The 21,244-nt window shown below is 48.3% G+C and overlaps 1 protein-coding gene across 3 annotated transcripts; it reads right to left on the reverse strand.

The window, feature by feature from the left end:
• Positions 1-243: 243 nt before the first annotated feature.
• Positions 244-21,092, reverse strand: setd1a (SET domain containing 1A, histone lysine methyltransferase). 3 transcript variants are annotated; one of them, XM_080776713.1, is made up of 21 exons: positions 21,080-21,092; positions 19,724-19,868; positions 19,524-19,622; positions 19,139-19,409; positions 17,569-17,696; positions 17,148-17,413; positions 15,209-16,922; positions 13,064-14,068; positions 12,638-12,805; positions 11,733-11,817; positions 11,483-11,625; positions 11,056-11,086; positions 10,653-10,845; positions 10,426-10,469; positions 8,986-10,313; positions 7,240-7,606; positions 6,536-6,717; positions 5,963-6,073; positions 5,633-5,752; positions 5,276-5,413; positions 244-2,496 (listed from the first exon to the last, which is right to left on the reverse strand). In XM_080776713.1, the coding sequence occupies exons 2-21, from the start codon at positions 19,859-19,861 to the stop codon at positions 2,323-2,325; spliced, it is 6,705 nt and encodes a 2,234-aa protein (XP_080632839.1). In that variant the 5' UTR covers positions 19,862-19,868; positions 21,080-21,092; the 3' UTR covers positions 244-2,322. The 3 variants fall into 3 exon arrangements, with proteins under 3 accessions (XP_080632839.1, XP_080632838.1, XP_080632840.1); XM_080776712.1 differs by lacking the exon at positions 21,080-21,092 and adding an exon at positions 20,690-21,064; XM_080776714.1 differs by lacking the exons at positions 17,569-17,696; positions 19,139-19,409; positions 19,524-19,622; positions 19,724-19,868; positions 21,080-21,092 and having other exon boundaries at positions 17,128-17,200.
• Positions 21,093-21,244: the final 152 nt, after the last annotated feature.

Raw genomic sequence — 21,244 nt, forward strand, 5'->3', positions numbered from 1 at the left:
TTGTTGTGGGCAACTCAAGAGTTAGAAGCGTCTACTAAAACAAGTAGGTAAATTAAGGTCAACAGTGACACCTCCTCATTTCATAGTCTGCACAGGAAACCACTTGAGACAGTGGAGAGAGGAACAGCAGTTTCCGCTAAACTCTAGTATTACATGTAATTTAGTAGATACTTTGCGCCATCATGGCATGAAATCAACAGATTGTGTCACCAGAAAAACAAAAAGTAATCTTGCAGGTTATTTAAAAAATAGTTTAATGCACCATTAATAAAGGGTCCAACGCATTAATACAAGAGAAATATTGCAAATAATATTAAAATAATAATCAAATTAAAAGAAAACAATAAAAAATAACTGACTGGAAGGTATGTACATATTTCCTCCTCATGGGCAAAGAGGAAAAGGAACAACATATTTACAGCTCAGAATCAAGTGTGTTTCTACGAGAAACAAACACCTCTACAATATGTACATTTATTTCTTTGAACTTTTTTTCTTCCTTTTATCCTGTAGTAAAGAGGGCTGGGTTTGTACAGAGAAGCTTTCATTACAACAAGAAATATCTTACACGGCTTCTTGTTCAAGTGGTTGGAAGGGGTACAAAATCATAAGTGTTGTTAGTTAAAACTTTGGAGCAAAAAGGGGGGGGGGGGGGTATTAAAAAAAACCTTGGGGACGGTTGTATGCATGAGGGCTGAGAAAGAAAGAATCACGTCAGGACACACCCCCTGCCTGTATCTCAACAAAACAAGGTCAGCGCACAAGTCTGAGGCTCATCAGAAAAATGATTAGACCATTACAAAGCAGGAAGGCGCACACACACACACACACACACACACACACACACAGTAAAGCGATTTGCTCTGAAGTAAACCAATTCTGAAGGGAGGGATGCTTTCATTACTGCCCATGAAAATGGGTAAACTTGAAATGCAGCATTTCTGAAGACTTTTGTTTAAGATCAGCTACAGACTAGACCTATAAATTGTCCTGAAATCGCATAATCCAATGCGTGCGGCTTTAAAAACTTTTAGATCACGCAGAGACTAGGTTAAAGGACACTTACCGCAGTCTGGGGTATGCAGGAAGTTTGGTTGAAATCTTTGTTTAAAAATGGAAAATTGAGAGATAAATGTTTTTCCCTGACTGTCAAAGCAATTATCCAACATTAGTTGGTTTCAAAGAAAGATACAGAAAGGAACAGTAACCATGCACACATACAAGGAAGGGGGGGCAGGAGTATTTCAAACATCTTGCTCCTACAGTTTTCCCCACATAAACCTGCGACGATACGGTCACTAGGGTCTATGTGGTTTAAGAGCATCAAACTGGAGGACATGTAAAAAGAAACACAAACACACACACATAGCAGATGATCACTTGTGCGAATCTTGCAGACTAAAACCTGACAGGGTTGAAAACAAATATTAAAAGGTCTTGAGTTTCATCCAAACATTAGGGTTGTGGCAAAAGCGTCGAGTCCCGCACAGTGGAGGCGGCAGAGGGACACACTATAGTTTTAAGGGACTTATTTTACTGTAAGATACTTACAGCTAATGTAACTAAACAACACTAACAACAATATTAATATTTAATACCATTAAATGAAAAAATAAAATAAAAAGCTCCAAAACCAATCTTCATACTTCATCTTGCATAAATGAAGACCAATTAAATTGATCAAGAGTTTGTTTTCGCTAAAACTGTGCCTAGAACCGGGCAGGCGGGGCACCATTAAAAACCCTGAACTTGTTTTGCGGTTCCTGTGTGTCTGTGTGTGGATCTGTACTGTGAGCAGAACGTTGCCATCAGCAAAGGGGTATGCAAGGTGGTGGCAAACAAACTAAAACCAGCGTTAACAGGTTCCATTGTTTTGTTTGAAAAGGTGGTTGACTTGTTTGAAGTACAAAGAACAAAAGAAAAGTGAACAAAAATGACAAACCCAGACTTCTCATGCCTGACTGCCTGGAACTGATGGTCAGCACATCCTATTCTATTCAATCCAACAATACTGCTACAGAACAGCTTAACAGGTGATTGAGAGAACCCTCAAAATGACTGGCCCTCCAGGGTCCAGAGCTCCCTCAAGTAATGGCCCATGAAATTGCCAAGAACATGTAAAGTGTGCGTGAAAAGTGCAAGTGTGTGCGTCTCGGTTTCCTGGATACAATAAGGACAGCTGTGGGGCCACCTGGAGGAAGAAACCGGGATGGGGGAGAATAATACCGGCCGTCTTGTCGAGTTACACTCTGAGGTGAAGGGGCCTGGTTGGAAACTCTACATCCCATGGATATCTGAAGAACGGAGGGGTAGAGCAGTGCTTTAGTTGAGCGTCCCACGGCAGTTCTCGGTTCCACACAGGCAGGGGATTTTGTTCTCCTCCAGGGGAAACTTGTAGTCGTAGGTTATCTCTTCGTTGACCGCGATGGCCTGCTTCGAGTAGATCACAATCTTCTTTTGGGACTCTATGGTGATGACCTTAGCGTAGCAGTTTGGCTAGGAAAGGGAAAGGTATGACAGTAGTTATTAACGATGGCTCAAGTAAAGTAAATGACAAAAAAGCATGTTAATTAATAACAAGAGGGCTGGGATTTGTGTCCTCGTATTCTTCAGCAAATAAGTGCAGATCAGGGATGCAAACTAATCCTAACAAGGTGTAAAGTAAAAGAGCTATCCAAAGATATTTATTATATATCATATAGGTAACAATGCGACCAAATGCCTGTTTTAGGCTTACATGAATCACTAATCCTATTTAATATATTCAGATCAATAGGAGATCGATTAGAATTTGATAAATTGTATGTGAATTTCATATTATTTTAAATACAATAAGACTTCCCATATAGTCCCATTTATGTTTAATGCCAAATACTGGATAAATGCACAGATGAAACAGATGAAAAACCTCTCATTAATGGCTCGTACACACTGCACGATATTTGCTCTGATTATGTTGTCTGGGACTATTTTTGGCACTCGCCGACAAAACTCCCGATCTGACACAAGATCGGGCTTTGATCGCAGAGGTTTTGCTCACTGTGTATGAAAGGCTCTGCGAGAAGATATAGCACAGATAAAAGCACTCGCCAATGCCTTACCGACCATTTCTGAATATCTAGCAGGTTTGATATTTGTCTCTCTCACCGACTGGACATCATACAGTATGAACTGGGTTGCGACCGCACACCGAGAAGGCCTGTATTATAGCCACTGAGAGCACAGGACAGCTGTGCTCACTGACACTGTCTGTCCGTCTGTCTGTCGATAGATGATAATATATATATATATAACCTTTATTCCTTGGGTAAATCCCTGTGTCGTACATATTAGCACTTTTGGACCTCGTGCGCTGTGTGTGTGCGCGTGCGTGCTATAGCGCTATCACAAACATTTCGCCCTGTGTAGCCTGGCTATTCCTGTGTGTGTGGCGTGCACGCAAAGAGGCGTCCTGTCGGTCTCGTGCTTGTATCACAGCATCATGCACGTGCGTCACGTGGGTGAGATGTCAAAATGAAATTAAAACCAAATGATATAGCCTATATGTATCGGGTCTGGATCGCATCTTGGTGAACTCTTGCAGTGTGTGATGCCTAGTCGGCCATCAATCGTTTAGTGTGAAAGTCACACAGATATGACAGTCGATAAAATAAAATAAAGACTCCTGTAGTGTGAAATACGATCTGATGACTCGCCGACAACTTTAAAACTCCTACAGTCTGTAGGGGCCATTGGGTTACTTTCTAGTCGGCTACAGCTTACACATTGTGTGAGTATTGTCCTTGGATTTGAATAATTGTCATTTTGTAGATTGCGAAGTGTGCGGATGTCCCTTCTTTCACATTTTGTAAAATGCTACATTGTTTATGGTCTGGTACGTAGGTCTGTCAGTTATTGTGTAACTGAAAAAGCTACATAATGGCCCACTTCCAGCAACAATATCAATGGCATCATGGCTGCAGCTTCATAGCTAGCCAACGTAAAACTAAGCACTCGATTATAACATGACCTACGAGGACAGCTAATGTGTCAAAACCATGCGTCTCTCAAACAAGGTCAGGGATCCCACACAAACGTATGGGAGCATGCATGTGTTCTATTTCTCTATCAAACAAAAGTCTATCAAACAAAAGTGAATGATTTTGCCATCTGTGGAGAGTGGATAGGGAGTGTGTTTACATTTACAACACAGCTACACAAACGAAATGAAAAGATCACACACACACACACACACACTTGTAGGCCACCGTCAGCCACCGCCCCCGCCCCAAAAGAGAAAAAAGGGTACTTAAAAGTGCTCTCTAGGCGCTCAGGTGGTGTAGTGGTGAAGTGCATGCCCACCACCACCACCACCACGGAGGTTCAAATGCACCGTGGTGCATCCGGCTGTCGAGCATCTACACTATAGACACTAGATTCTACAGTCTACACAAACACAATTGGCCGTGTCTGTAGAGTGGTGCTGTCCCCAGTTCAAAGATGATTATTTTAGGACAGGGGTTTTCAACTGATTATGAACCAGGGACCACTACCCTGACTGAGAATCTACCTGTGTTGGGAGGGGGGATATGGGTGTGGTGTGGGGGGGGGGGGAAATTAACCTTCCATATTAAACTCATGTTGCTGTTCATTGTAACTTACTGTATGTATGAGCGAGCAGAGACATGCGATTAAGTATGGGCACATTTCCTTATAATGGTGACTCAACCAGGTAAACCTTTTCTGTGGAAGTTCTCAACTTGTGGTCAATACAATAAATTTAAATACAAATCTTCACTTTCCTACATTACTAAATGCATGGTCAGGGACCACATGCAATACCTTAACGGACCACCAGTGGTCCACGGACCACCTGTTGAAAACCCATGTTTTAGGAGATCAGTAGCCTGGGATCCACCTATGCTTTCTATGGCATAGGCAGCTCCCGGCCGGATCCGCCGGGAGAATCTAGACACAGCTGCGCGACATGAGACTGATTAATTAGAGCGACAGAGAGAGAGAGGAGTGTGTGTGTGTACATGTGTGCGTCAATTTAACAAAGATGCGGACAATCCGAAATCAGCAGAGAGTGATCGACGTTATGCCGAATTGAAGTGGACTCGGACACAGACTTTTTTTTTCCTCCCTGGAAATAAAAACGTCTGGGTTTCCGAGGCTAGGAGATCAGTGACATTTGCCAAAAAAAAGAGTTGTTTGCATCCCCGGTAGGTGTGAGTGACAAATGACAATGTTTTGCGTAATAAGCTTCCAGTGCGAGTGTGTGGGGCTGACTCACAGTGCAGCAATGGTTGATGAAACGTGCCAAGTTGCCACACTTCGTAGCGTCAATGATGGTGTCGTGGTCAACGCGGAACAAGTAACTGCTCCCGATTCCCTGCTGGGCATAACGCTTCTCTCGATTGTCAGCCACCATCTAGAGGAAGAAAACAAGCACAGTCCATCAGCACCGTCACTAAAATAAATATGCCCAATGCACAGTATCAACGATACTACTGTTCAGGAACATTCCTGAAACACTGATTGAAACACTTTGTGCTGGATGCTTGTCATTCCAAATCCATACAGACAGACACATCCATACATACATACAGACTAGAAGTTAAAATTGTTCCAAATTGGAAGCTAGTAGTACCTGTCTGATGTTCTGGCCCACATACTCAATGACCATCTCATCAGCCGCGATGGGCTCCATAGCAAACAGACCCCACTCGTGGATCCTACTCCGCCCAAAACGAAGCCTCTTCTTTCGGAACTGCACCAAACAAGAAAAGACCAATAAACATTTGATCATTTGATGAGCAAGCCCCAAAATTGTATGAAAAATAAATAGAAAAAAACGTGGAATTATCAAAGCAACACTTCTTCTTTGAGCTGCAAGTACATGGACGTGCAACAGAGGCGTTGACATTAGTGGGTGTGTCTGGTATCTTGCTCAGTGATGGCTGCCGTCGGCCGGCCGTACCTTGAGCTGGTTGAGTTTGAGCAAGTCGGAGTCCATGACTGCCAGGGTGCCGATGGCGGTGAGGAGGCGGCGCTGCTCAGAGCGTCTCTCTGACAACACCCGGTTAGTGCCCTGAGAAGAGGTAGAAACAGGGGGTCATTAACCCAATGAATTGTAAACACACAGCTATAAACAGACAGCGAACCAAAGTAGCCCTCTGGCAAAAAGAAATGTGTCATGGTTGCTTCGACGCTGTTCCCTGTGATAGAAAGTCTAAAAGAGGAACACGTCTCCTTATTATGATACCAAAATAGCAGACCTACAAGCTCATTGTAGGTCTGCTATAATTCACTTCACTGTATGACTATTTGACTCACTGTATGACTATTTGACTAACAATATTTCTTTTGTTATTGCTTAATGTAAATCGCTCTGGATTAAGAGCGTCTGCTAAATGCCTAAATTGTAAATTGCAATATGAAATCCTCAGGCTATTATTGGACCTTGTTCACACATAAATCTTCAGGCGGAACAAACGCACATGCTCATCGGTTAGAAAGAGGCAAATCGAAACCAATAGGAGTTCTGGCGTACCAATATGTCGACGTTCTCAATCTCCTGCATGACCTGCTCGGGTAAGTCCAGATCCAGGTAGACGTCTTTCTCCTTGCGGCTGATGGCGTAGTAACCCTCGCTCCTGGCACAGCCGGTCACATGCTGCCGAAGCAGGGCAGCCGTGTTCTTTTTCTTACGCCTGGGGTTTGGTAAGTTGGTGAGTGCAGGCCAAAAGGTTAAGGGGAAACAGCTGAAGTCACACAATGATTTAGAACAGTGGTTCCCAAACACACAATGATTTAGAACAGTGGTTCCCAAACACACAATGATTTAGAACAGTGGTTCCCAAACTTTTTCATGTCAAGGACTCCCAAAATTATACTCATTAGCCTGCAGACTCCCCATTTGAAAATATATGCAAAGGACCCCCCATAAGAGAAGATTTGTATGGCTCAATTAGGCTACTGCCCCCTATTTAATGGCATTTCTATCTCTGGGACCCCATTACCCAAATACATATTGTAAAAGCAAACTTAATTGAACGCAAATGGACAGAAATCAACCAAGGAGACAGATAACTTCAATCCATGCGTGTCACCTGGATAACTGAAAATGCTTCAATAAAAAGGTAGACAGATGATATCCCTAGACATGCCCTCCCTCTTCCCAAGATTTATGAAGCCGTGTTTAGCCAATAAGTCATTACGCAGCGGTTTCTTGTAAAACGTTCATAAAAAGGATATTTGTATGCGTGACCCAGTGGGTGTCGTTGAGCCAGTCCGTGCTGTGGTCGTCCTGCAGGAGCTTCTCATAGGTCGTCTTGAGCAGCATGAGGTCCTCGTTGTCCAGGCCGGAGTTCCAGATGTCGTACAAGATGGTCATCTGCTCAAACTCGCTGCGCAGCTCATACTTGACGGGAGGAAGCTCAGGCGCGGCGGCGGCCGGGGTGGGTTTGGGCCAGCGTTGGTTCGGCGTCACGCCCGCCTCCTGCAGGAACAGCCGCTCGCTCTTCCTCTTCACGTCCTCGACCAACTCGTCGTCCGTGTCGGAGCTGGACAGCTCTCCGGACTCTAGCTCCTCCACCTCGACCTCCACCTCCAAGTCAGAGCTCTGTGAACAGAGAGAAGGTTGAATTAAAACGTTGAAACTAAAACGGCGTGACGAGAGTACGAGACTCTTGATGATGCCTTAAAGAGAGGAGTCATACCCGAGGCCCTGAATCTGAACCCTATACATTTTCTTTCATGGAGGGAGACCTTTGAGAGGAGGAATGTACTGGCAGGATTCAGTCCCAAAACCAGTTTGAGGTTCTAACGGGTCCTGAGGCGACCAATTGTCTCTTTTCATTTTTTTAACCCCCCCTTTTCAAAATCTTTATATTGTAATTTAAATAATATAAATCTCAGAGATCCTATAGGGCAGACATAATGAAAAGACTATTATTGTGCAAAACATGCCCCTTCAAGACAAAAGAACAAAACATTTTCTCCCCTTCAAGTCCCAATTTAGTAAAGCCAATTCCCAATTCCCCAGCCTCTCTACGAGTACTCCATCTCTGCTAACCCCCACAATCAGTTATTGTTGGGAGGGTGAAGAAAGCTTCGGGTCTCCTCCGATACCCGGGCCGTCAAGCCACCATCTTCTTTCCACCTGACAGTAGTGACAGGTCTCACGAGGGGGGCGTAACGCATGTGGAGGTACACGGCATCCCTGGCCGTTTGTGGGGATCTTCAATGCAGCGACAAAGATAAGCCCCCTCCCCATTCGGCTTCCCACCCGCGAACGCGGCCGATCGTGTTCGTTGGGAGCGCCCCGGCCAAGCCGTATGCACCATGAAGACTGAGGCACAATGTAATCTAGTGTTTGAAAACACATGTCAAAAATCATTTCACTGCATGTGCCAGTGAGTGTTACAGTAAACAGGCCTACTAACTGTAAATGAGTAATGATTCTATTACAACCAGGTTTTACACATGCATAACATCGCTCAGTGATACACTATACTGTAGGTAGACCACAGCCTTGTATTCACTTGTAGATTGTTTATGAACTACACAGTGAATACATTCATTCAGATACTCACTGTTGGAAGTCTGTTAGCAGACCATGTACAGTATATATTCATTTTTGGTGACAGTACATACTCTATATTACCTTAATATTCTGATACCGTTAGTAGATATATGAAACATATATACACCTTGTTCATAGACTGTATATCCATTCATACATTGATTTATATTTATTGATAGACGAATAAGTGAATGAGTCGATGAACATTGTCTACAGAGCGATCCAGTTAACATATCTAGGACCAGCACCGCTATCTCCTGCGTTCCATTCTTTGACCGATGCTATGACACCTGAATCTCTCTTTGGGGATCAATAAAGGTTTCATTATTTTTGTCTAAACGATATTGCTGCAAATAGCCAGGACATGTTGACCTACTGAGTGTGTGATACAAAATAAATCCCACGGTGCTACTCACATCTAGCTTTCGTTTCCTCTGTTTCTTGCCAGGTCGTTCCTTCTGCTTCTTGGTTTGTTGTATGTCCAGGTTTTCCTTGTCTTTCCTTCTCCTCTTCTTGCTCTTTTCCTTTTCTCGGCTGAAGCCCTTGTCAACTATGCCCTTCCTCTTGGAGGAAGGCGGAGACAGAACGGTGGCCTTGGCCGTGTCACCGGCCTCGCACAGCACGTCCATCCCAGATAAGTAGTCCCCGGTGGTGTCTCTCCTGGAGGGCAGCGCCTCCCCGATGACCTCTTCGGGCGCTTCGAGCACCCCAGAGATAGAGTTGAGGTCCGCGGGGAGCAGGACAGAAGAGTCCTGCTTGGAGGAAGTCCTTTTTGGGGCCGGGGCAAGCAGGACAGGGGGTTTGGAGTAGTTGTGCTCCATGAACACCGTCACGCCCTCTGGGTTCATGACCAGCGTCAGCGGCACCGGAGACAGGAAAAGCTCCTCGTCCATCTTCTGCTCCTCGGCCTCGTCCGACGTCTCCGTCTCCTCGGAGTCTCCAGCGTCGGGGTCCATCTTCAGGGCCACGTCAGCCAGCACGGACAGGTCTGCGGCGGTGGGGGCGGCGGCCAGCTGCAGGAGGCTGGAGGCCCCGAGCTGCTCCCTGAGTCTCAGCCTCTGCTGGAGCTCGTCCTCGTCCTCCTCCTCCTCCTTGGGAGTGGACAGGCTGGTGGTGCGAGGTCTGCCCCTGGGCCGTTTGGCGGCAGGCGTCGGGGGAGGAGGGGGGGCCTCCTCGTAGGCCATCCTGCACATGGAGGCGTGGTCCAAGGGAAGGTTCTGCACCGTGCGGCACACCATGATAGGGGGGGCCGGGGCCGGAGGAGGAGGAGATCGGGGGAAGTCTTTGCCGACACCCCGCTTGCCGGGGGATTTGGGCGGAGTGGTCTGCAGAGACACGGGAGGGATGGGACTCTTTTTGGACTCGTCGGAGTACTGGGCACGTCCGGGCGAGGGCACGATGAGGGCGTTCCCCTCGCCCGGTTTGGAAGCAAAGGGGAGCAGCTGAATGCCTTGGCCGGGCTGAGCTGAGGGGGGTGTGAGGATAACGGGGACGGGGGAATCCGGAGGCTTGGTGGGAGACAGGAGGGGAGACTCGGCCGCTGGGACAGAGACGACTGGAGACAGCGGCAGGGCGGGCATGGGCATTTTGAGGTCGCTCTCTTCTGTTGAGAAAGAGACGGTCTTCCTGCGTTTCTTGAGAGGGGGCACGAGAACAATGGGGGAGGAAGGGCGCGGGTAGTTGGGAGAAGGAGGGCGCTTGGTGGGTACCGGTGCTGTATTCGCTTTGCCGTCCTCCGTTTCCCCTGAAACAGACCGATGGAAAATGTCATTGATTGAACCAACTGCTTTCCTGTGTAGCAAAGATTCTGAATTATTTCATCGTTGTTAGCATCATTAACAGAATCTCTGACCCACCTGATTTGACCTCTGCTTTTGTAACAGCAGCTGCAGCTCTTTGCCTGAGAAAAACAACAAAAAAGTAATTTAGTAAAGTAAAGAGAAGCCACCAATAAGAAAATAACTTTGACTACAGCAAATATTTGACGCGGAAATATCGATGGGGAAAATGACATCTGTGTGGATGGACTGTGGTCAATTGGTGAGGTGCTTTCACTTAACCAAAGACCTGTATCTATCCATACCTCTCGTCCTCTTTCTCGATGGCGCTGTCCATGGTCGACTCGTCCATGGTGTCGAGCCCTTCACTCTCGAGCGGCTCCCCTTCCTCATCATCCTCGTCCTCAGAGGAGGAGGAAGAGGAGGACGTCGAAGACAAAGAGCCGTCGGAGGATGACGTTAGGCTCTCATCGTCGCTGTCAGCACTAAGGGCGTCATCTGAGAAATAAAATCAATCAATAACAGTACATTTGTACATGATCCTAACACTAACACCCGTGTTTGTTGTTACTGTTGTTTATGAGACCGAAGACAAATGTCCACATTGTGGACAATAAATTAAACTAACTAACTAACTAAAGCTGCAAACGACGTTCAAGAGAAGTGGAGTAACTCAGCTGACATTCAAGAACAATGAAAGTGATTTACCATCAGATTCCTTCTCGCTTTCTTCATCCTCCTAAAAGAAAAAAAAGACATTGGATGAATACAGAGCACAAAGTGTTGAATGCTGCCATCTAGCCAACAACAAGAGAAAACACTGGCATTTTAAATGGGTTTCAAATCCTTTTAGTTCACTAGACTAGACTACACCCCAACTTAAGCTCCGTTAGGTCATCAAGCCTACCTCAGCGAATTATGCATGTATTTTTGTTGAGGCCTATTATAGAGTGTCATTTTTAGACTGATTTATTTCGGAGTGCTGGCTGTTCTGTTCTCATTGTGAATCTTGGTGAGCCTGCTTGGTGCACCTGGCAAATTGCATTGCACAGACTGTCTGCATGTTCTCGTTTTTTTTCTTTCTACTCTTATCCCTCTCGGGTGCCGGCTCACATCAACGTCAACGCGTGCGTACCTTTTCAGTGGAGGAGCCGTCGGAGGTTTCCTCTCCTTCGCTGTCCAGCTCCCAGGGTTTACGAGTCCTCGGCTTCTTTTTCCTCCTCTTGCTGTCCCTCTCTTTGCCCAGCCTGTCTCCTTCTGACCGTCGGTCTTCTGCACCTGGAAATAAGGGGGGAAAAAGAATAATAATAAATAGAAAAGTCTTAAGAAACCCACAAGAGGTCAACGAACACTGTCCTTCCTGATGTAAACAACAGGCTCCAAACCTTCATCGTCCTCGTCTGGCGGAGTGGAGGGTCGCGGCCGTTTCATGTCTCCCTCTGCAAATTCCTGGGGCTCTTTCCTCTTCACCTGGAGCACCAAGAAACAACATTTATCAGTTTATCGTAATGCTCCAGTAATTGGTCATGTAATGTTTTTATTCCAATCTATATTAGAATACATGATATTATAGTATTGCATCACCGACGTCTGTCCGTTCAAGAAAGCATGCACGTTTCTTGTGATATGCGTGCGATAACGAGACAGGACACGGTTGTCTGTCTCTCTCCGCACGTGCACACACACACACACACACACACACACACACACACACAGACACACAGAAAGAGAGTGCACGAGTTTCATAATAACACCAGTAGCGCTGGTCCGCAGCATGCCTGCCGATTCCGACGTGGTTTTATCAACATATTCGAGTGAGATGTGTTGGTTTTATAGACCATTATTTAACAGCAATAGAAAAATATATATGACACCTGAATTTACTCATGGAATAACGGTCTATATCCATCTATCGATACAGGCAGACGGTTTACACTGTGCGATTTCCAGTCTGCGACAAGAGACAAATAGCAAAACCCGCTAGATATCGAGAAACGCTCAGGAAGGCATCGGCGAGCGCTGAAGCCGCATAGTATCGCAGAGCCTTTCACACACAGCGAGCAAAAACCTGATCTCGCGTCACTCGGATCACGGATTTTGTCGACGAGCGCCAAAAAAAGGGTCCCCAAACCCAACAGCTAAATCTGAGCTGAGGGGCTGATTTTTCAGGCCAAGAAAAAAAAGAGGGGGAGGGAGCCGAGGCAATAGTTAGCTATAGATAGCTAACAACTGAACAGGGAGTTTAGACTATTTTTGTAAGGGCAACAACTGCTTTGTTGTGCGTTTCTACCTTGAACGATGGCAGCCGTAGTGCTCCTCGCAGGGAGAAGCCCTCCATGCCGCCGCTCTTTGCCCAGTCTACCAGAGACATGACGGGCTCACGGGGACGGCTGGCCTTCTCCTCTTTCTTCTCGTCGTCCCGCAAGGCAGACACGCCCCTCACCATTGTCTGGAAAGGCTGGGATCAAAAAGGGTCACAAATCAAACAAATATACTCCCAGTATTATGACAGCTGTGTTGCATGTCGGTTTGTTGTTCCAACCCCAAGCTACGAGTGTGGTAATAATGACACACTGAGATATTATCCAGTATTGTCTTATAAATTACATTGTGCAAGAAGGAAACTTTAAAGATTATGATGTCAATCATTACGCTGGTGTTACATTGAGGAAAACTATATATTTTTTCCATTACAACAACTTCCTTCCTCCCTAACCTTGGCTTTGGTCTCCTTCCTCTCCCACCACTCGTCGAAAGTGGCGAAGGCGATGTTCTCCACCATCTTGCGGTTCAGGTCCCTCTGCATGATGTTCTTCATCTCCTGGATCAGCGTGGACAGAACCATCTGCACCGTGGCCTCGTGGGGGTTCTCGGGCAGCGCGGGCATCGGCTCGCCCCCAGGAGCCCGGTACTGGTCCCCCCCTTCGCCGGGCGGCATGGCGCCGTAGCCGGGCGGCGGGGGCATGTACGAGGGATAGTGCGGGGGCAAGACGACGTGCGGGGGCCAACTGGTGAGGGGGGGCGGGAGGATGCCGTGGTGGGGGGGAGGCGGCGGCGGGATCTGAGCGCCGCCGTGAGGGTCGGAGTAGGCGTAGGACATGGGCGGGGGCATGTAGCGGTGGTCCTGGTCGTAGGCCCCTCCTCCTCCTCCTCCCTCTTGGTCCATGTAAGGGTGGTGGGGCGGCGGCATGGAGTGGAGGTGGTAGGCGTCGCCGTAGGGGTCGGCGGGGACGGCCTCGCCGACACCCGCGTCGCCGTTGGGCGCCGCCACGCGGAGCTGGTGGAGGCGGCTGAGCATCTGCGTCTGCATCTGGAAGGACATGGGTGCGCCGCCGCTGTACTGGTTCATGAGCTCCAGGGAGGTGGCGTAGTCGTACATGTGGTGGTGGGGGGGCATGCCGGGCGGCGGGTACTCGGGGTGGAGCTCCATGGGCGGCGGGGGCTGCAGGGAGTAGCCCGGGGGTGGCGGCAGGTGAGGCGGGTAGGAGGCTATGGGCGGGTGCATGGAGGAGGCGCCAAAGTGCTGCGTGGAGTCGGAGAGGAGGGGCGCGGGCGAAGAGGAGGAGGCGTCCGTCGCCTGCAGAGATATGGCCACCTGGGACGAGGAGGGGGACGAGGCCGAGGAGGCCGAGGGCTGGTGGGTGGTCACCGTCGTTATGGTGTTCTCCTCCTCCTCCTCGTCGGAGATCTCCATGTCTTCCCCGGAGGAGCGAGGGGACGACTGCAAGGGGAAACAACAATGTGAGGACTTGTGGAGAAGGAAAACGGCCGGGACTAGACGATATCAAAAGATGACAAAACGTTATTCTGCTTCCGCACACCGAAACTTACAACTCCCTTTCACCAAAATGGTCTTTCTCAGGCAAATGCTTGTATTAGACATATTCTTGGTTGAAAATAAACGTTGCAAATAAAAAGGGAGCTTAATTTCAAAGTGTGGATGTGTTTTTTTCATCCTTTCATGTATGTTGTTGCTTCCCAGGAACTGGCCTACTGGGGTTTTAGACGTGCACATCACTACTATCCTTCTGCACACTAGTAGACAAAGATTTACCCTTATAATATCACTAACCTGCTAGGCTCCACAGCCCTGTGTCCTAGTTCCAACCTGATCCAATACGGCCCTACTCAGGCAAACAGCTGTAACTACTTTGTAATGACGACTTCCTGTATTTACAGGTAGCTGTCAGTGGGCTGGTGTAAGTTTGGGGAGGGAGTCGAATCGCTTGAGCATATTGCTTAAAGTATATTATTATATTATTGATCATTCTACTGACTGACTGGCAAACTTCTTCGGTCTTCTGAGCCCGACGTCACGCCACCGACCGTTTCCGTGGCAACAACTTGCTGACCATTATACATGTTAACCCATTCTGACCGGGCACCCATTTTGGTGTTAGCATCATGTTATGCTTTAGCTATTGAAAAATAGCAGATCTACAAGCTCATAGCGCGCCACCGAGTGGCGCGATACGAGCTTGTAGGTCTGCTATTTTTGAAAAATTCGAAGAACGACTGACATTTTTAGAATCTGATCTCAGGTCAGAATGGGTTAATCAGACCAGTGTGTGTCCAGTGGAAACCTGGTATGAATCTGATCTCAGGTCAGAATGGGTTAAAAGGTCATGGTTTCGGCTTACCATCATAACATAACATATCATAACCATAAACGTCTCAACTGTTATGTGTACACCTGGCTGTACGTATCAGTGTAACATATATTCTTGAGAGTAATAAAGTTCAATGAATAATAAAGTTCAATCGGGGCCACTGTGGCCGACAAGAGAAAAGGAATTGGTTGCATGCCGTTGGGTCCATTCGCATAACATACATACACTATTCATGACTTTTTGGTTCCTACCTGACTCTGTCCATTGTAAGGTGGCGTGTGTGCCCCCGTTCTGTTCCGTGGGTCGCTAGACCCAGTCAGGGGAGCTTCCTCCTTTGAAGCCCGGAGGAGCCCTGCCTGGGCTTGGGGGTCCTCTGAGGCAGGGACATGGTGAGAATAGGTGGAGGACGACGGCGTGGCTGGAGCGATTACAGTGGGACTCTTCCTGCCCTCCCCGTCCTTTCCTGGTTTCCTCCCTCTGCGTCCGTCTCGGTCGCGTTCTCCTTTCCGCCTCTGCTGGTCTTTGTCCCCGTCCGCGCTCGTGCGCTCTCCTGTCCCGTCCACGGGGCCTCCCACTCGCTCTGCTCCGTCGCCGCCCGCTGCCTTTCCCCTCTGCCTCTCCTCCTTCCGGTCCTCCTCTTCCTCCTCGTCCGAAGCGAGGAAGGAGAACTTGGCCTTCTGCTCCTTCAGGAGCATCTCAATGCGAGAGTCCAGGCTGCTGCTGTGGTAGACAAACGGCAGGCTCTCGTTGGTGGAGTCTGGCTCCGGGGAAGAGGAGTCCCGCTGTGGCGGCGGAGGAGACGCAGAGGCCGGGACGGTGGAGGAGGGGAGATTGTGCGGTAAGGACGTAGAGGAAGGAGAGGTAGAGGAGGAAGCAACGGAGGAGGAGTGGGGCGGCGAGGAGGGCGGGGGGGTCTTCGGCGGAGCAGGCGGGGTGCTGGGACGGCGTTTAGGCTTGGTCCACTGCTCCTCCCGCGCCGGGCTGTCCTGGTTAAAGTCCATGGCTCCGAGTGTCTCGGCCACGGCCGCCGCTATGACAGAGGCCGGCGGGAGCGGGGGAGGCGGCGGGGGAGGAGGCGGAGGCAGGGTGCTGTGGTGAGCCGCGTGATAGTCCTTGTCCCCGCCGGCCCCAGGATGAGAGCCCCGCTCGCCGGGGCCGGCCCCTCCGAGGCGACTGGACGCGGGTGCTTCGTGGGGAGGCGGTGGAGGGGCAGGTTCTTTAGACGACGGGGGAGGAGACATGCTGTTGGAGGAGGAGCGGTGGGAGTTAGAGTTGTACCTGGGGTCTGAACTGTTGGAGTAGTCACTGTCTCTATCTCGGTCCCTAGTGTCCCTGTCGTGGCTGCTGCGTCTCCGGCTGCTGCTGCTGCTGCTGTGGTGGTTGTGGGAGGAGTGGTGGTGGTTACGGTGCCTTTGGTGCGGCGCGTGGTCCCCGGCGGAGCGCGAGCCGTGACTGTCTCGCCGGTAGCTCCTCTCGTCCCTGCGGTCCGCGTGGTGGTGGGAGTGGTGAGAGTGGTACTTGGAGGGGGCGGCAGTGTTCGTTTCTTGGTGGTAAGACGACCTCCTGGCGCCGACCCCGGCCGCGCCGCCGCCCCCGTACCGCGCCCCCGATTCTCTGTCGCGTTCCCTCTCCCTGTCCCTGTCTCGGTCCGACAGCGGGGGCTGCTCGTACTGAGAGGCGGGGGGCGGAGGAGGCATGGAGGAGTGGTGCGCCATGTGTGGGCCGGGCCCTCCGGCGTTGGGGTAGGCGGGGTAACACGGCGGCTCGTTTGGACGGTAGGAGGCGGCGGGAGGGTACATGGGGCGACCTCTGTGGTACACCGAAGATTCCTGCGAGTCCTCGGCGTAGCGGGCGATTTTGTATCCCCCGACGGATGATGACACTGTAGAAGAGGACGATGACGAGGGCAGCATGTCCTGGGGAGGGTAGCCACTGCCTAAAGCACCAGCATTGTAGCCAGGGTGTCTAGAAAAGAAAGAAGAATAGAAAATCAATGTGACATTATTCCCAGTCCATAATATATCTCCCTGGTGTGGTTTAAAACTTCAGGAAAATTATTCCCAGTTCAATAAATAAATATTATCTTCCAATTGCATCACACAGATCACGTAAAAAGAAAAAAAGGTTTGCATGCCTGATTATGCACAACACGACATAGTCTAGAATGTACCTGTACATTGAGTGACTAACCTGCCACCAGTGTATCCCGACGGGTCTTGTGAGAAAGGAGTCCCCCCGGAACGGGGTGTGTAGGGTGTGCCGCCGCCACCCTGGGAGGAGGCGGAGGAGCCTGGAGTGTAGGGCCCCACCATGGAGGAGGGCGGCGTGTCCAGACGCGGCTCACTGAAGCCCGTGTCAGTGGAGCAAGGAGTGATGCTCCCGGGCGTGAGGGCCTGCACACCTGCTGCAGCCACCGTCACAAGGTCACTGGACAGCCTCCGCCTGATATCTGATGACTGCACAAAATGAAGGAAAAAAAGGGGGAAAACGGAGTCAACAATGTTGCAATATTTAAAGATATTTATGAATAAATAAGACAATAAATGTGTTACTTCCCAATTGTAACTTTAGACAGGGTGACTGGTTATGCTCTAAAACGTCTAAACTCTACCGTGTCAGGTTGTGTTGGTGGCTGAGGTGTTGGCCGCTCTGTCACAGCTGGCTTGCCACCGAGGGGCACAGTCTGTGGAGTGTAGGAGCCATTCACTAGAAGGTCGTAATACTTCTGCCTCTGCGAACCTGGAAGAAATAAGACAAAGAAAAAGAAATAGGAAAAAGGTGGGTTAAAAAAAGTATGAGAACATAAACCATTATTGATCCCGGAAACGGAAAAACCTTTAGTTTTTTACGAGACCGACCATTATAAAAAACATAAGTAATATTAAAGTCAAAGTAGCCACTAGCCAGAGCAAAGCCAACTTTTTCAAGTGTGTGTGTGTCTCTCTCAAATCTGCAGCCCTGCTGTAAAAATGTAGTGGTGTTCCAGAAATAACTGATGTACAATTTGGCACGCGACTCCTTTTAAGCTCACAGCGGTTCCTTCACACCTTTATTTCCACAGAGTGAAAACTCTGCCCAACTAATTTATAAGATAATGATTTATTAGTACACTTGCCTACTGTTTCTGGATATACTCGTTTGGACACTCTCCTGGTGAGATTGGTCCTATAAGCAGTGCACAACGTGTTATCTCACGCTATGACTGACTGACTGACACTGACACACACGTGCATGCACAGAGACTTCATGTACTGTATATAAGTGCCTGCACCGGAGAAAAAAAGAAAGAAAAAAAAACACACACACACACACACACACACGGACGATCAAGTTATTTCTTGTATGAAAGTTTAAAAAAAAAATGCAGGCTTGGTTGGCTCCTAATTCTTCAACACACCAGAGGTTAGCCTCGTTAGTCTCTGTACCAGCCGAAGAGGAAATCTACACGCGATTGGCGAGCACTGATTTTGTCCCCTGGCAACAGCATGAAAGCAGGAGATGTACAGGAAAGAGTTGTTCGAGTTGTTGGTTTTTACGTCTGGAGACTCCTGTCCAGGACAAGCTTCAGGAGACTTGGCTCAGATGTGAACCCATTTGAATTGGCATTAGGAACACGTTGCGACCGCATGCCCTTGCTGACGTCGCCCCCCAGGCAGGGTTCAAACCCACAACCTTTTGCATGAAAGGCAAAATGCTCTACACAAGAGTAGACTTGATAACCAAACCAAAAGATAAATAAAATGTGTTTTTTGAGCCTGTAGACACATACTGTAACCTGAATACAGCATTGTTTACTCATACCAGATACCACCCAACAACCTATCTGACCATGAAAGTTGTGAGTTGTGCACATCCATTATTACAGTCAACCATAAACTTCAATTAGGCTAAGTATCCATTATTGCAAATACAATGGTCATTGCTGACTTGACGACATTAGCTGAAGCCATCAAACATACAGCATATAGCTAAATGGACTCTAATACATGAGTTGATAGGCACATTCTACAATGAGAGACAGATAATGTTTCAGTTAGACTAATGCTTAATTTATGGTTGCTCCATCTGAAACACGTTGTGAGCTTGGTATAGCTGGAATCAGGATCGATCGATGTATTGCAGCGATGGCAGACTCAAAGTTACATGAACTACAGTATATACATGACAAGCATAGATCATACCTTTGATGTCTAGCTGAGCATGAATAATGTTGCCCATGACCGAGGTGTTGTGCAGGTGCTTGACTGTGTCCTTGGCTCCTCTGGTGCTCTTGAAGAGCACTCTGGCCAGGCCCAGGTGCTTCCTTGTCTTAGGGTGAAACAGGATCTCCATCTCCTCCACCTCACCAAACTTGGCGCACATTTCTGCCAAGAAGGGCTCTTTGATGTTGTCATTGAGTCTAGCAAAGGTCACCTCTTTGAGTGGTATTTGTCCCACATACCATTCGTCAAGCTGAAAAGACAGAAGAATGATCGTACAATTGATTTATTAAAAAGAAAACGTTTCACACTATTGTGCGGCACTTCTGGAATTCTGTGAAAACACTTGCTCAGTTGTTACGCTCACCTTAAACTTGGGCACCGGCAGGGACATCTCTGTGTACCTGGACCAGATTCTACGAGGTCGAGGATCCCGTTGATCTCCCACTGGTGATAACCCAGAGTCCTAGACAAATTGTTTGAAATTAAAACCTCCAATCAATATTTGCATATGCATATAGACAACAACAAAAAACATGAAATGTGTGTGGGTATGGGTCAGCTCACTGGAACACTGAAATGCACTCCATCATATCTGTATATTTTCTGTGTAACCCTCCGGATAGCGGGATCCTGGACAAGCTTGTAGCTCTTCCACTGCAAACTGAGAGCTCTTTGTGTTTCTGCTCCGCCGTCTGGATCCATCCTACAACTGAAAGCAAAAGTAAACATGAGTGTAGAGGTGGCAGAAATATGTTTTAATACCATAGTTATACAGAGTGTCAGGATAAGCGATTAGAACACCACTGTTTCCACGATGTAAAGCCTCATTTATACTTAGTTGCCTGCCGGTGTGTCACGCTCAGTAAATAGCAGGTTGTATATCTGCTATTTACTGCATGCAACACCAGCATGCAACCCAAGTAGTAGAAACGAGGCTTTAGCTGCTACATTACTCGAGTTCTTGACTGTAGCTCTGTAGATAATACGAGAAGATGCGGACATTACACACGTGATATGCACACGTTATAACGTTTTAATACTGTGTGTCGCGCGAAATTAACACAATGTTACGCTGCATCACACACATTAACAACAAGTCCTTCCATAATGGTCTATGAAACGGTCGGTTTAAATGAAAACATAGAAGAGAATGCGTGTCGTCGCCCTCCCTTTACGATAGTAGCCGGTGTTCGAACCCCGGCCAGTGTGCGCTCTACCGGGACGCAGCATGCTGTCAAAACAATGAGCAGCGTTACGTCACGTACCACCGAAAGCTAACAACAAAAACAATCACGTTGCTCAATAAAACGCGAGTAAAATCACGCACACATGAGCGCAGACCCCGGGGTACACTCTGTCTGTTAAAGCGGATAGCTCAGGAGACGCTGTCCGGTCCAGCGTTGCCTCCTTGGTGTGGCTACTAAGAGGGCAAGTTGATGTTAGCTAACATTAGCTCGGTGCCGCTAACTAAACACAAGCAAGTTGGGGAGAGCCGAGCCGCCGCAACACGGATTAACATGAGATCAGTACCATCTGTGGTGGTATCCGCTTCTCTGGAACGATGGACGGGATTATTTGACACGCCCGCAGCCTGAAAAACACTGCGACCAACCCCGCGTCTTTCACGCCGATCGCCCGCTCATCCGGCAGGACTAGTAGCAACCCGCCGCTAAAGTGTAGCTGCCAGCTCCTCTAGTCTAGTAGGCCTGAAGACGGACTAAGAAAAACACTGAACCCGGAGCAGAAAGGCGGGCGCCTCCGACTCGAGCCCCGGTCGAAACTGGTCAAATAAAAGGGTGCCAATATCATTCCGGTTAACGTTCACTGCTACAATGAGCCTCGGCGTGACCGCGCGGCCATTGTTTTCGTCTAAAAAAATCACAATATTGTTGAGCGGGCGGCCATCATCGCGTAACCAACCTGAAAGCCTCGCCTGTTCTCCATCGGAGTGTTTGAGAGAACGCAGCCTTCGATTCGTCAGCAGCACTTTCCGTGCAAAGGCCACTCTGTCAACATGTCACAGTGACGTGTACGAAGTTGAAAATATTACCTTACAAGATACATACGTCCTCATTTCCCTTACAT

Source organism: Protomyctophum bolini (assembly GCF_963924005.1).
Source record: "Protomyctophum bolini genome assembly, chromosome: 11".
Classification (NCBI taxonomy): domain Eukaryota; kingdom Metazoa; phylum Chordata; class Actinopteri; order Myctophiformes; family Myctophidae; genus Protomyctophum; species Protomyctophum bolini.